The 16,246-nt window shown below is 41.7% G+C and overlaps 1 protein-coding gene across 5 annotated transcripts in view; it reads right to left on the bottom strand.

Moving 5' to 3' along the window:
- Positions 1-16,246, bottom strand: part of HHAT (hedgehog acyltransferase) — a 341,891-nt gene that overhangs the window by 56,935 nt on the left and 268,710 nt on the right. For all 5 annotated transcript variants that reach the window (XR_014303674.1, XM_082701866.1, XM_082701867.1 and 2 more), the window contains one exon: positions 853-997. Coding sequence is in view for 4 of the 5 variants with exons in the window: in XM_082701866.1 (XP_082557992.1) it covers positions 853-997 (145 nt within the window). In the remaining variant the exon portion in view is untranslated. The remainder of the gene's footprint in view (positions 1-852; positions 998-16,246) is intronic.

Genomic DNA, 16,246 nt, shown 5'->3' with positions numbered 1-16,246 from the left:
GATCAATCAATGGTGCTTGATTCTGAATGCAGTTTTCATAACAATTTCTAGAGACTAGCATTTGACCTGCTGCAAGTGTGGCTTTGCTGTAGACACTGGGACATGCCACCTAATGCCAGTAAACATGAGGCTGACCACTACTGCTGGCATCCCAGCGTTCAGACAGAAACATCCACAACAAAGAGCCATGGCAAACCCAGGTGCCGTGGCCATAGCTGCAAGGGAGCACAGTGGTACTTCTAGGACCTTCCCTGGCAGGACGCTCAGAGTGGAAATGAAGCAAGGTTAGACTCCGCAGTATACTGAAGGCTGGGATGATGAGGAAGGAAGACTGGGAGACATTTTAAAAACCAGAGGAGTGGGGCGCCTGGGTGGCTCAGTGGGTTAAGCCTCTGCCTTCGGCTCAGGTCATGATCTCAAGCTCCTGGGATCGAGTCCCACATCGGGCTCTCTGCTCAGCAGGGAGCCTGCTTCCCTTCCTCTCTTTCTCTGCCTGCCTCTCTGCCTACTTGTGATCTCTCTCTCTTTCTGTGTCAAATAAGTAAATAAAGTCTTTAAAAACAAAACAAAACAAAACCAGAGGAGTAACTTAGTAGAAGGCAAAGGTAGAGTTTGGGAGAGTTGGGACAGTACCTTTTCAAGTTCCCTGTCGCTTGTGATAGATAAGAGGTACAGCAAAGGAGGGGACCCTGAAAGACACAGCTCAACACAGTGCATTGTTTCTGGTTTGTATTTCAAGGGTCACATACCATGAACAGAACAAATAACACTTCCCCCTTAACTCATTCAAGGTACCAACAGCATACGCAGGAAACAAGAAATGAACGAAAACAGCACCATTGGGCAACTTACCTTGTACGAAGATCCTGTTCCAGTAGATTTTTCCCACTTGGCTGCCCCCAAGAAACACCAGGTTGGACAGGATCAGCATGGCGGTGGAACAAGATGCAAGGGCGGCGTGAAATCGACGGCGGGCTTGCGGGGAGAGGAACTGGACCTGCGGGAAAAGACAGGAAGTGTCTCATCGCGGGATCAGGAAAGCAGTGCTGAGGTGCCTCCCGGCCCTTGGCAGGTACCTGCCCAGGATACCCAACCCAGAGCCCAAGCAAGGCCATGACTTCAGCTGTTCTTAAAACCTCTATTCCTGTGACAGGCACACTCTGGTCTAAGGAAAGTGGCGACACACCCCCAACTTATTCTTCTTCCTGCCCAACGGGCTCCCCCCGATGTGTGTGACACAAGCACTGAAGCTAGCTCAGATGTGGCTGCAATGCCTCCACATGTTCTCCGTGTGCAGACCTGCAGGGACGGGAGCACTCCCTGACAACCTGCCCAACTCCCTGTCATGAGGTCAAGATCTGGGTAATCTTCTGGGAAGCCACCCTGCCAATCCGACCCACCATTACGAGGGTGCAGGAGAATGAGCACAAGCCACTGTCCTTCTGGGAATCAGAGCTCAGGGGACACGGCCTATGGGGAGAGAACCTGCCACAGCATCCGAATATGCAGGAATTGGAGAGGAGGCTTCCAACACAGACGGTAAAGAACTCTGCTCATCCATCTGAGGTCTTCACTGTATTTTTTCCTCCCCTTTTAATGTCTTCTTGGGGATTTCATAAAGCAAGCCAAGCCTTAATTTCTCGGCACTGACCGTTCTGCTGGCCCTAGTGCAGGAGATCGCAGTGCTGCACCCAGAGCATGTGAGCATCGCCGGTATACCCCAGGCACTGTCCTCTGGGCCTGCACAAGCAGCCTGAGAACAGGTACAGCGCAACCATCAGGCTGAAGGGCGCCAGGGTTTCAGACAAATGCTTCAGTCTAATCCAAAGACAGGGGAAAAAGAGGGAGCAAAGGGTCCAGAGTATCTTCCTGAAACTTACACATCTCTGGGGTCACTTGCATCCTGATTTCAGCTGTGCTCCAACTACAAATAAGAATCTGGGAGCACCTGGATGGCTCAGTCAGTTGAAACCAAAACTGAAACCCTTGGCCTCTGGTGAGGTCACGATCTCAGTGTTGTAAGATCCAGCTCCGCCATGCTCAGGGGGCAGTCTGCTGGATTCTCTCTCTCGCTCCCGCTGCCCCTCCTCGCCCAGGATCTACAGGTTGTCTCTCAAATAAATAAATACACCTTCTAAAATGAACAGAAAGGTGAATCACCCAAATTCCTCATGGGCAAAAAGGATTAAGCTGAGGGTGTCTCCAGGAGGGGGCTTACTTAGTTCCGGCAACCCCACTGTCTGGGGCCGCTTGCATAAATCTTGGTCAGTGTCCTACTAGAATCCTGGAGAAATGAATTTCTGACCCCCTCCTTTTCTCTCTCCCACCAGTCGCAGCTTCTGTTCTCTGTGCAGAGACACCACTGCCGCCACACACGTCCCCACCCATGACATTCTCTTCCAGCATCCCCTCAGAGCGTTTTACTGCCACCATATGTGACAGGGTGGCCTTCTCAAGGATGAGCTCTGTCATGGGCACTGACTGAGTCATCTGCTTGGACATGATTATTCTGGAAAACTCTCAGGTGATGCTGACATGCTCCTGGGTAGAGGCTACCAGATAAGATGACCTCTAGTCTCTCCCTTGTCCTAAGAGGCCACAAGCACGTACAGGAGATGCTGTCAAGCCAGACCAGATAAAAGATAGCTACACGGTATAAAAACTGGTAATGAAAGAGATATGGGGATGCAGGCTTATAACTCAGGACTCTTCACCTCTGAGAATAAGGAGACATTAATCTACTGGTTTCTGCATCTTAGAGCAGGAGAAGACATTTTCTGGGTATTACTGACTCAATTAGCAGTAACGGGGGGGGGGCAGGGTGAGAGGAAGCAGGGAGATGAGGGGAAGTCCAGAATAATAAATCATGAAAATATAAATTGCTATAATTGGAATAACTGTATCCAAATAATTCTCTCCATGTACAGGACCACTGATAACACGTTTGATTTCTAAGGTACCTGGTGAATCAGATGTTCTACCACCTCTATTCTAACCCCATCCATGTCCTCCAACCTTATATCCTATTAGGGGAATTCAGAGGCCCCACACAATCTTTTCCATATTAATGTCAATGACAGAGAATGCACACAGCTTGGTTAAACTCAGAGTGGTTCTCCTTCTACAAGAAATGATTACAATAATTATTAAATAATCAACTGAGACATACCAAGAGAGGAAAACACTCTTTACGCTGGACTTCTAAGCAGGATTGTGGTGCCAGGTGACCTGGTGTGGGGCAAGAGCCAGGCTAATTGGAGGAAGAGCTGAGAGGCAAGGGGCAGAGCAAGGGAGGAGGCAAAGGGGAGAATGAGTGCATGAGACACAGGGCTCTTCCTGCCAGCACCAGGGGCCCTAGTTGCAACAGGACTTCCTTTGCTTCTGTGATTACTTGGCTACATGAGTCAATAAACTGCAGTTTCTGCTTAGGAAAAGAAGTCAAAATAATAGCAAATATGAAGGAGCCTCTGATCTCACAGACAAGAGAGGACATCTAAATCGGAAACAAAGGACTACAATTCAACTTTTATAAAGAGTTAATTTTGTAAAAACGAAGCAAGAACATTAAAGGTGTAGGCTGTTGGAATCAATAAACTAGAAAGATATAAAGGAGAAATCAAGATGCTCACAGGCAGGTCTTGATTACCCCTAGGGTGAGCAGGTGGAAGACAATACTTTGTGATGATAAAGAAAATTCAAAATCCTGATTTAACTAATAGCCCCATCCTCTGAACTGACCAAATCAGCCTTGCCAACAAGCAGCAAACTTGACTGAGCATTACTTCTCTTCGTTGTGAATCAGTGGCAAAGCATAATGATAGGCCACTAGGAGCAAAAAAAAAAAAGAGGGGGAGCTGTGTGGATAACCCATGATTAATATTAAGAGCAAAGGGGACATGAATCTCAGCTGTAATTCATATCTCCTCTTTGGATTCCCTGGATGCACCATGTTAAGTGGCAGTTTTGACACTGAGGCTCTCCCCTATGTTGGGAACCATCTGGCTTGGTTTATACTCTAGATTTAGGTTCCATACATAGGGGTGCTAGGAGGCAAGACAAAATCCATCAATAAATACAACTTTCTGAATGTCTAAGGACATAGGGCCAAGGATCCCACTTTAAAGTCTTGATTTCTTGTATACACTCTCCTCTGCTATCCTGTGGCAATTGTTGTCACTCCTGCGGTCCTTCACATCTAGGATACAGGCTGTCTGTCCTATGTGCAGTGAACATGTTAGTCATGGTTGGGGTGTTTAAAGTCCCCCTTGGTAGGAAAACTTAAGTGAGGGACTGTGAACCAAATGGAGAAATAAGTCAGTGTACAACGAAGAGTCAGCAGGCATAAAAAGAAGAATTGCCAATTGACCAGGTAAGGCAATAGTCAGTAAACAGATGTTGATTTTAACACAAATGTAATAGAATAAAAAAGAACTCTGGTCTGGTCATGGTCCCCTTCCCAGAAGACAGATAAAGCCATGGCAGTCTGATACCCCAGCAGCAAAAACCTGGGAAGGGCATGGTCCCAGGAGATATTTAGAACTTGCTGAGAACTTTTAGTCGTCTGAAGGACATCAAAATTACAGCATGCCATGTGTGAGACAGAACTGTCCAGCCTAGAATGTCAATAGTGCCTCTTGAGTGTGGGTGAAGTGTTTGCTTCTACATTCAATATAAAGCCAACTTCCCTCTTGCTCTATGGGGGCACAGCTCCTCGCTTCCTCATTAGGAACAATGCTAAAAATGTGCTCCCTTTCCTCTGGGGTCCAGAAAAAGCCATTCCAGGGCAGGGAAAGTGCTCTTTACAGTGCCCCAGGGTGAGCCAACCCCCCCACCCCAGCCCACCCTCTATCCCCAGCATCAAACTTGAAGAGGAGCTCCTGTGCTTCTGACCACAGATGGGCAAGGTATAGCCCCAGTTCCAAAGCTCATCTCCCTCATACCACTCACACCCAGAGGAAAGAGGAAAAATGGGAGGTGGAGCAGGTCAGAAAGTATGGCCTCCCATGCTGGGGTGACCAGTTCTCCCTCAGGGACTTTGACTTCAATGAAAGGTTGGGGTGTGGGGAGGTTAATGTTGCTCTAACCCATTCTTCATTCCCAAGAGAAGGTACTGGATTTGTGGCCTGGATACAGTAAGCCCTTTAGAACACCTGGAAGTGCAGGTGCAGAGTAGACCTCTAATTCCTGTCTGAGTTTGGGGTCTCTGATGGAAGAAACAAGAGGTGGGATGTGGAAATGCTGTATAAGGATAATCTAGCAGCGCTTTAAACTTCTCTCTGAGACACTGGCTACCAAAGGCGAGGAACTGACCCAAACAAAGTAAACCTTAGGGCAGAACTAAATTGTCAGACTAGTTTGTATTTCCTGCTGTGAGGTGTCAGCTCCTGTGTTTATTCTGATCTCTATGGCAACTCGTCTCTTTTCCAGTCAGCATCCTCTCCCTGGAAATCAGAGGACTTAGGCTGGGGCAAACAAGCTGGGTGCGGGGGTGGTGCGGTCCATGGAATCTGGGTCAGAGATTACTCTCAGAAGGTGTGCAAGGGTGGGAGATGGTGGGTGTGGTGGGCCGGCAGGCTGCTGTGCGGGGCGGGTCCCACACTCGTCCACAGAGGGACTGCGTGCAGGGCCGAACTGGGAGGAGGGGACAGGCTGAGCATCTGGGGGAGCAGATGGGCTGGAGGAATGGCTGCTGGAGACTGACAAAGGCTTGGCAAGTGGGACCTGATACTGTTTATTTTTAAATGGGGAAAAGCTAAAAAAAAGCAATTGGGTGGGTTTGAGCAGCTGGACACAGTTCTTCCATATAACCACTGAAGACTTTCATTTTCTAATAAAAATGGTAACCAGAGGATAAGAAAGGATGAACAAGGAAATGGCAAGGGGGATACTGGTGGAGACCAGGATGAACAAATGAGGGTAGACACCCAGAGGCTGTAAAGATGAAACCAAAGACAACCAAAGAAACAATTACAGCTCTTATGAAAGAGAAGGGTGGCTAGAGCAAAAACACTCAGAAGGAAGACTTGAACTCCTGTCCCATCCTGTACCAACCCACCAGGACACTGCTCCCTTGCTCCCTTTGCCAAGGCACTTGGTCATTTCCATTTAGAAGTCATGTTTCACGAATAGCCCCTCTCTCTCATGCTGCCCCCAGCATGGTGAGCTCTGTCCTTCAGTCTGTATCACCTAAGACCCATGCATACTCTCTGTGCTCAGCAATTACTTAACACCTGTTTCTCTCTTTACCCAGATAAGTTACAGAATCTCCTGACTTTCTTTTCTTTTTTTTTTTTTTTTAAGATTTTATTTATTTGTCAGAGAGAGAGAGAGAGAGCGCGCGCGAGGGAGAACACAAGCAGGCAGAGGCAGAGAGAGAAACAGGCTCCCCACTGAGCAAGGAGCCTGATGGGGGACTAGATCCCAGGACTCTGGGATCATGACCTGAGCCAAAGGCAGCGGCTTAACCAACTGAGCCACCCAGGCGTCCCTCTCCTGACTTTCTTAATGTTCCATTGCATCCTATTATCCAAGTCAAATGAATACAGGAAGGCACTCAAAAGCAATACCTCCTCCCTTCTTGTAAGTGTATAAAGCTTCAAAATATACCAGTGAAGTTAAATTTTCCAATCTCTACTCCTCAATCTAAGCAATGCATGTTCCTGAGATAGAATCAAATACTGCAGTGATAAAGACAAAGCCAGCTTTGCTCACATGGACGAGTCACCTGCTCCATAGTTTAGATACCCAGCCTGGTTAAAAACAGCAGAGGCTATAATCTGGCATCTATATCGACACAGCATATGAAGGGATTTCAGAGGACTTTAATAACTAAGCCAATTAGCTCTTGGTATAATCAGAGAACTTAAGCCATATTTGAGGAGACAGGGTCCTGCTAAAAGTTCTGGAATGGCCAACAGTACTGTCTTACTCTGTGTTCTTGCTCTTCTAATGATATACCCTTGCTTCTAGTCCTCATGTCTCTACTCTGGATTTTGCAGAAGCCTCTTTCTTAGCTGGCATGTTATACCCTGGCCTTTCCTCCTCATCAAGCACACTGAATATGTCCCCCCACTGCACAAAATATTTTGGTGGTTCTTCACTGCTTACAGACTAAAATCCAAAGAAGACCTTTTACAAACGAGCTCATTTTACTTTCCAACCTTAACTCCTACTACTTTACTAACGACACACTCTATTCAGCTCTAGTCACAGCTCTTCCAATATGGCATACACTTTTACATCTCTGTGGAATTACTTCACACATTACTTCTTTTGCTGAAACTGTTTTCTCTACTGAGAATGTGTCCTCCTAATTCTTTCTTCAAGCTCCAGCTCAATGTCAGTTCAGGAGACCAACAGCTTTGGACCAGACCAAATGATGCTCAGGTTCTGGCCCCACTTTTGAACTGTGCCACCCAGAGCAAGCTCAAACTCCTCATCTACATAGTTCACAATTGGTATTTGATCAATGGTGGATACTCTAACTCTGACAGAGTCAGTCACCCATTTTCTGTGTTTCTGTAACCCACGGGATAGACAGCATCAACCTACATGTTTTAGATATGGGAGCTTAACCTACATTGCTACCTAAGTAGGAAAAATTATTCCCATTTTACAAAGGAGGAACTAGAGAGCAGAGACATTAAGCAAGTGGTCCTAGGCAGACACTGGTAAAGTACAGTAGTAAATATAGTACAGTCATTCACACATTCCGCTAACTCAATGTCTTCATACTCCCTGCTGTATTTTGCATAGCAATGTGTGTCCCCTCCTCTAGAATGAAATCTTCAAGATACTGGTTTCTTCAGTGCCAGATGCAAAGGAGATCTTCAAGAAATGTTTTTATTTCTTGAAATACTTCAAATACTTCAAAAACGAGAACTTCGTGCATGTGTTCCTTTAGTGATGGTTGATAGATATTCACCAAGTGTCAATTTAAGGATCTCAGTATTTTCAAGAACAGTATGGCTTAAAATGATACTGGAACTTAAAGAAAATAATTAGAATTCACTATTAGAGTAGGAGATTTAACATGTTCCCCCAGAAAATGACACCTAAAAGATCAAAAATAAGAATATAAAACAGCTGAATAAAAATTGATAGGTCTAGCATCCAGATTGGAAAGGAAGAAGCAAAACTTATCTCTGATTCCAAGTGAATGATCTTTATACATAGAAAACACTAAAGAGTCTACACAAAAACAAACAAACAAACAAAAACAAAAACAAAAACGACCACCACCTCAAAACACTGCTACAACTAATGAAAAAGTTTGGCAAACTTTCAAGATAAAAATCAACATTCAAAAATCAGTTGCACTTCTACACACTAATAATGAACAATGTAAAAAGTAGATTAGGAAAATAATTCCATTCACAATAGCATCAAAAACAATAAAATACTTGGGAATAAATTTAACTAAGGGGGAAAGACATACTGAAAACTACAACATGTTGCTTAAAGAAAAAGTAGAAAGACATCTATATTCATAGAATGGAATACTTAATATTATTAAGATGACAATACCACCCAAACTGTATATAGATTCAATGCAATACCTATCAAAATCCTAATTATTTTTTTCAAAAACAGAAAAACTCATCTTAAAATTCAATTACCTAAATGGGCAAAACAATCTTAGAACAGGAGAGACTACCAAGATGGCAACATGAAAGGCTCCTACACCCCTCTTCCTCCCATGGATGCACTGAATGTACAGTTTTACATGGAGCAGTTTATACCGCAAGAACTCCAGAAACCAACACAGCAACTCCTACACATCAGGAAAATGAGAAAATACCCACATCTCAACAGGTAGGCAAAGCTGAGACACACTCTTGCTATAAACCCCAGCCCCAGTACAAGCATCATACAAGTGGGAGAAAACCCCAAATCGAAGCTTCTTCCTGAGGAACAAAAATTTTGAACTCCCATCTAGCACCACCACAGGAACAGGCAGTAAACTAAAGGTGCTAGTGTTCACAAGACCTGCAAGACTAGCGAACAAAGCAGCAGTTCTTCAGGGTCACATGAGGACTTGTTGCAGCTCTGCCCCCTAGAGCTCATCACTGAGGGAGCAAGCAAAACTCTCAGTCTTTCTCTGAAAGAGGTCTATCTGCATACTTTAAAAATTGCAGCTGCCTTCGGCTCAGGTCATGATCCCAGCGTCCTGGGATCGAGTCCCACATTGGGCTCCTTGCTCAGCAGGGAGCCTGCTTCTCCCTCTGCCTCTGTCTGCCATTCTGTCTGCCTGTGCTTGCTCTCTCCCCTTCTCTCTCTGATAAATAAATAAAATCTTAAAAAAAAAAAAAATTGCTGCCTGAGGGGTGCCTGGGTGGCTCTGTCAATTGAGCATCAGATTCTTGATTTGGCTCAGGTCATAATCTCAGGGTTGTGAGATCAGCCCAGTATCGAGCTTCGTGGTCAGCAGGGAGTCTGCTTGAGATGGTCTCTCCCTCTTCCTCTGTCCCTCCCCCATTCTTACATACTCTCTCTGGCTCTATCTAAAATAAGTAAATCTTTTTTTTTTTTTTTTAATTGCTGTGTGAGAGTTAGGCTTCTAATTTAGCACACAGCTAAAGAAGGACTGTGATACTCCCAGGACACTAGGAAGTTAATAGAACCCCCCTCACCTTTTCCCTCCAGCTCACTCTGAGTTGTCAGTATCTCCCTGGAAGGAACTTGTAATCATACCAGCATGCCAGCTTTTGCAGCTGCTGTCCAAGAAACAGGTCCCCCAGTGGCCTGGCTCTGAGAGCCAATGGGGCTTTCATTCACAAGTTCCACGGGATTGTGGTAAACAAACAAGCAGTTCCTAAGGGGCACAGGAGCACTTTCCTGAGACCATACTATACGTCCTGGCACAGGGTAAGTGGGAAAAAATTCCCATCTCCCAGTTCTTCCCTGAAAAGGGGTTTAAATACATACCCTCCCAGCTGCTGTTTGAGAATCTGGATTCTAATCATACTGCATCAAGTTGCTGACTGTGATCCTTCCCTATGGGACACTAATAGATCTTAGCACATCTTAAATTAAGGGGGCCACTAAGAATAAAGAAGGTGACTTGAACTTGGACAATCACAAAGGTTTGAGATAAAAATTAGAAGCTCAGGCCAGGCTGACGGATGTGGTTCATCTGCTACACAACACTACTCTGTCAAGACTGGGAAAGATGGCATTTTTATATAAAGCCACCAGGTACCCCACCAGAAACAGATCTTAACAACAAAAGGAAAAGTGATTTTTACCTGATTGGGAGTTTAAAATAATAGAAGGGGGCACCTGGGTGGCTCAGTGGGTTAAAGCCTCTGCCTTCAGCTCAGGTCATGATCCCAGGATCTTGGGATTGAGACCCACATCAGGCTCTCTACTCCGCAGAGATCCTGCTTCCTCCTCTCTCTCTCTCTCTCTCTCTCTGCATGCTTCTCTGCCTACTTGTGATCTCTGTCTGTTCAAATAAATACTTAAAAAAAAAAAAAGATACTCACTAAAGCCAGGAGAACAATGTATCAACAAAGTGAGAATTTCAAAAAAGAGACAGAAAGTACCAAACAGAAATCACAAAACTTAATAATACAATAACTTAATTGAAAATTTAACAGAAGGATTCAAAAACAGACTAGGTCAAGTGGAATAAATAATGAGCAAACTCAAAGGTCAGTGGAATTTATCCAATCAGAATAGAAAATGAAAAAAGAATGAAAACAGTTAAGATGGTTTAAGGGACTTATGGATACCATCAAGCAGCCAATATACATATTGCATATTGCAGAGGTCACAGAAGACAAAGGGAAAGACTGAAAGGGGAAGAAAGCTTAGTCGATAAAAATATAATGACTGAAAGCTTCCCTAATCTGGAGAAAGAAACAGACATCTAGATCTAGGAAGCCTAAAATGTACCAAATAAGAAACCAAAAGAGACCCACACAGAGACAGATGATAATTAAATTGTCAAAAGTCAAAGACAAGGAGAGACTCTTACATGTAGCATAAGAAAAACAATTTGTTACATACAAGGGAACCCTCAAAAGACTATCAGCAAATTTTTCAGCAGAAACCTTTTACAGGCCAGAAGGGAGTGGCACAATGTATTTTAAATGCTTAAAGAAAAACACAGCCAACCAAGAATACTCTACCTGGCAGGGTTGTCCTTCAGAATGAAGGAGAGATAATGAGTTTTCCAAACAAAAGTTGAAGGAGTTCGTCACCACTAAACCAGCCTTATAATAAATGTTAAAGGGATGTTTTAAGCTAAAACAAAAGGGTGCTAATTAGTAATAGGAAAATATATAAAAGTACTGGAAGAAAATAAATATATAAATTCAGAACACTCTAATATTGTAATGGTGGTAGTAAATAATTTATAAATTTAATATAAAGGTTAAAAGAAAAGGTACTAAAGATAATAATAACTACAAAAATGAGTCAATGGATAATGTAAAAGATGTAAAAGATGTAAACTGTAACATCAAAAACATAGAAAGAGAGGATGTAAAAATGTTAGGCTTTTGCATGCAATGGAAGTTATCAGTTTAAAAAAGACTGCTATAAGATGTTTTATATAAGCATCATAGTTACCACAAAGCAAAAACCTAAAGCAGATACACAAAAAATAAAGAAATCAAAGCAGAGACGCCTGGGTGACTCAGTTGGTTAAGCAGCTGCCTTCGGCTCAGGCCACGATCCCAGCGTCCTGGGATCAAGTCCCACATCCGGCTCCTTGCTCAGCAGGGAGCCTGCTTCTCCCTCTGCCTCTGCCTGCCATTCTGTCTGCCTGTGCTCGCTCTCTCCCCCTCTCTCTCTCTCTGATAAATAAATAAAATCTTTAAAAAAAAAAAGAAATCAAAGCATAGCACTAGAGAAAATTATCATATCACAGAGAGAGTAAGAGAGAAACAGAGGAATAAAAACCAGAAACAATTAACTGAAGTAGAATTAATAGAAATAGTCCATATATAGCAATAATTAGTTTAAATGTTTTATGGAAGTATGGAATGACTATACTGTACAACTGAAAATAATATTACACTGGATATTAACTGAAGTTTTTAAAATTTAATTTTGTGTGTGTGTGTGTGTGTGTGTTCCAAAATTCATTGTTTATGCACCACATCCAGTGCTCCATGCAATATGTGTCCTACTTAATACCCACCACCAGGGTTAACTGGAATTTAAATAAAAACTTTTTAAAAAATGTAAATGGACTAAACTCTCCAATCAAAAGACAGAGATATTTGTATACCATTGTTCACTGCAGTAGTATTCACAATAGACAAAAGGTAGAAACAACGTAAATGTCTGTCAGTGGATGAATGGATAAACAAAATGCGGTATACATAAGATGGAACAGTATTCAGCCTTTAAAAGACAAAAAATTCTGATGCACACTACAACATGGATGAATCATAAAGACATTATGCTAAGTGAGGTAAGTCAGAAATAAAAAAAACTAAATACTTCCACTTATATGTGGTACCTAGAATCACCAAATCCACAGAGAAAGAAAGTAAAATAGTGGTTCCTGGGGGCCAGGGGAAGGAGATAATATGAAGCTATTGCTTAATAGATTTAGAGTTTCTGTTTGGGATGATTAAAATGTTCTGGAGATTGATAGTGGTAATGGCTACACAACATTGTGAGTAAATTTAATGTCTTTGAATTGTACATTTAAAAGTAGTTAAAACAGTAAATTTTATGTCATGTATAATTTATCAAAGTAAAAGAATTATTAGGCCTGTCTCACAGACAGATATACAGAATAATGAATACATGTAATTTTCATACCAAGTAGATCATAATCAAACTGAATACAAACTAAGACAGTAAAGGAAGACAAATATATTCTAAAAAGTTATCATGAAGGCCATGCTCACCGACAATGGAATAAAATAAATCAGCAACAAAAAAATCTGTAAAACTTAACACACCAGTAAATTTTTAAAAATATCATTAATGTAAACCAAAAACTTTTATTGAAGGAATAAAATGAATAAATGCTAGCAAATATGATCAATTAAGAAAGCAAGGCCAAATAAACAACTGGAGGTAATAATACACAGGAGATTTAAAACTCTTTGGAGATTATATGGCAATATATTTAATAATGTAGCTGAGAAACATAAAGTATATAGAAAATATAAATTACCTAAAATTCTCATAGAAAAAGTAGATGGCCTGAAAAAACATAACCATAGAAGAACTGAAACAGTGGTCAAAGCTCTATGCTCAAAGAAAAATTTCCCAGATGATCTTAATGAGCAAGTTCTACCAGGTGGTCAAGGAACAAGACAATTTCCACAGAAACTGTTTCAGAGGATTAAAAAAAAAAACATGGGAAGCTTTCACTGATTTCATGATGTTAGTATGACCCCAATACTAAAAAGATAAAAAGCCAACATAGGGAAAGAAAACCATAAATTAGCCTTTCTTCTACACATTGCCTTAAAAATTCTAAATTAAATACCTATAAATTGAATATACAATTAAGAGAATTATCTCAATCAAGTAAGATTCATCTCAGGAATGGGAGGGGGATTCAATATTAAAAATATTAGAGATTCATGTAATTCATGAGATTAAATAATTAAAGGAGAATAATCTTAAGATCACTCAATAGATGCCAAAGAAATATTTGGTGAAATTGCACACTCATACATGATATTAAAAAAAGAAATAGTGAAAGAAAAAAGTAAGCTTCTTTTTTAAAAATTTTATTTATTTGACAGAGAGAGAGAGAAAGAGAGAGAGCAGAAGCAGGAGGAGCAGCAGGCAGAGGGAAAAGCAGGCTCCGTGCTGAGCAAGGAACCTGATGCAGGACTCAAATCTCAGAACCCTGGAATTACGACCTGAACCGAAGGCAGGTACTTAAAGGACTGAATCACACTGGTGTCCCAAGAGTAAGCTTCTTTAGGTTGATAAAGATAATATGTCAAAACCCAGATTAAGTATTTCCACTAGCTTCAAGAAAAAGACATTTTCTCTTCTATCACTCAAAATCGTACTGAAAGACCCAGTAAATACAACAAGACAATTAAATGCAGCAAGGGTTAAATCTGTTGGCAAGGACAAAACTGTCATTATTTGTAGATGATATGACTACCAACATAGAAAATTTACAAGATTTTGGACACTAGTCCTTTATCTGATATGTCGTTTGCAAATATCTTCTCCCATTCTGTCAGTTGTCTTTTGATTTTGTTAACTGTTTCCTTTGATGTGCAAAAGCTTTTGATCTTGATGAAATCCCAATAGTTCATTTTTGCCCTTGCTTCCCTTTGCCTTTGGTGATGTTCCTAGGAAGATGTTGCTGCGGCTGAAGTCGAAGAGGTTGCTGCCTGTTTTCTCCTCAAGGATTTTGATGGATTCCTTTCTCACATTGAGGTCCTTCATCCATTTTGAGTCTATTTTTGTGTGTGGTGTAAGGAAATGGTCCAATTTCATTTTTCTGCATGTGGCTGTCCAATTTTCCCAACACCCTTTAGTGAAGAGACTGTCTTTTTTCCATTGGACATTCTTTCCTGCTTTGTCGAAGATTAGTTGACCATAGAGTTGAGGGTCTATTTCTGGGCTCTCTATTCTGTTCCATTGATCTATGTGTCTGTTTTTGTGCCAGTACCATGCCGTCTTGATGATGAAAGCTTTGTAATAGAGCTTGAAGTCCAGAATTGTGATGCCACCAACGTTGGCTTTCTTTTTCAATATCCCTTTGGCTATTCGAGGTCTTTTCTGGTTCCATATAAATTTCAGAATTATTTGTACCATTTCTTTGAAGAAGATGGATGGTACTTTGATAGGAATTGCATTAAATGTGTAGATTGCTTTAGGTAACATAGACATTTTCACAATATTTACTCTTCCAATCCAGGAGCATGGAACATTTTTCCATTTCTTTGTGTCTTCCTCAATTTCTTTCATGAGTACTTTATAATTTTCTGAGTATAGATTCTGTGCCTCTTTGGTTAGGTTTATTCCTAGGTATCTTATGGTTTGGGGTGCAATTGTAAATGGGACTGACTCCTTAATTTCTCTTTCTTCTGTCTTGCTGTTGGTGTAGAGAAATGCAACTGATTTCTGTGCATTGATTTTATATCCTGACACTTTACTGAATTCCTGTACAAGTTCTAGCAGTTTTGGAGTGGAGTCTTTTGGGTTTTCCACATATAGTATCATATCATCTGCGAAGAGTGATAATTTGACTTCTTCTTTGCCGATTTGGATGCCTTTAATTTCCTTTTGTTGTCTGATTGCTGAGGCTCGGACTTCTAGTACTATGTTGAATAGCAGTGGTGATAATGGACATCCCTGCCGTGTTCCTGACCTTAGCGGAAAAGCTTTCAGTTTTTCTCCATTGAGAATGATATTTGGGGTGGCTTTTTCATAGATGGCTTTGATGATATTGAGGTATGTGCCCTCTATCCCTACACTTTGAAGAGTTTTGATCAGGAAGGGATGCTGTACTTTGTCAAATGCTTTTTCAGCATCTATTGAGAGTATCATATGGTTCTGGTTCTTTCTTTTATTGATGTGTTGTATCACATTGACTGATTTGTGGATGTTGAACCAACCTTGCAGCCCTGGAATAAATCCCACTTGGTCATGGTGAATAATCCTTTTAATGTACTGTTGAATCCTATTGGCTAGTAATTTGGTGAGAATTTTCTTAGCAAACTCAACACCCAAAGAACAAATAATCCAAGCAAGAAATGGGCAGAGGACATGAACAGACATTTCTACAAAGAAGACATCCAGATGGCCAACAGACACATGAAAAAGTGCTCCATATCACTCGGCATCAGGGAAATACAAATCAAAACCACAATGAGATATCACCTCACACCAGTAGAATGGCTAAAATCAACAAGTCAGGAAATGACAGATGCTGGCAAGGATGTGGAGAAAGAGGAACCCTCCTACACTGTTGGTAGGAATGCAAGCGGGTGCAACCACTCTGGAAAACAACATGGAGGTTCCTCAAAATGTTGAAAATAGAACTGCCCTATGACCCAGCAATTGCACTACTGGGTATTTACCCTAAAGATACAAATGTAGTGATCCAAAGGGGCATGTGCACCCGAATGTTTATAGCAGCAATGTCCACAATAGCCAAACTATGGAAAGAACCTAGATGTCTATCAACAGATGAATGGATCAAGAAGATGTGGTATATATACACAATGGAATACTATGCAGCCATCAAAAGAAATGAAATCTTGCCATTTGCGACAACATGGATGGAACTAGAGCGTAT

The sequence above is a fragment of the Mustela nivalis genome (genome assembly GCF_964662115.1).
Source record: "Mustela nivalis genome assembly, chromosome: 16".
In the NCBI taxonomy this organism is placed as follows: domain Eukaryota; kingdom Metazoa; phylum Chordata; class Mammalia; order Carnivora; family Mustelidae; genus Mustela; species Mustela nivalis.
Note: the sequence above shows the minus strand (reverse complement) of the source record. Positions and strands in the feature narration are given on the sequence as shown.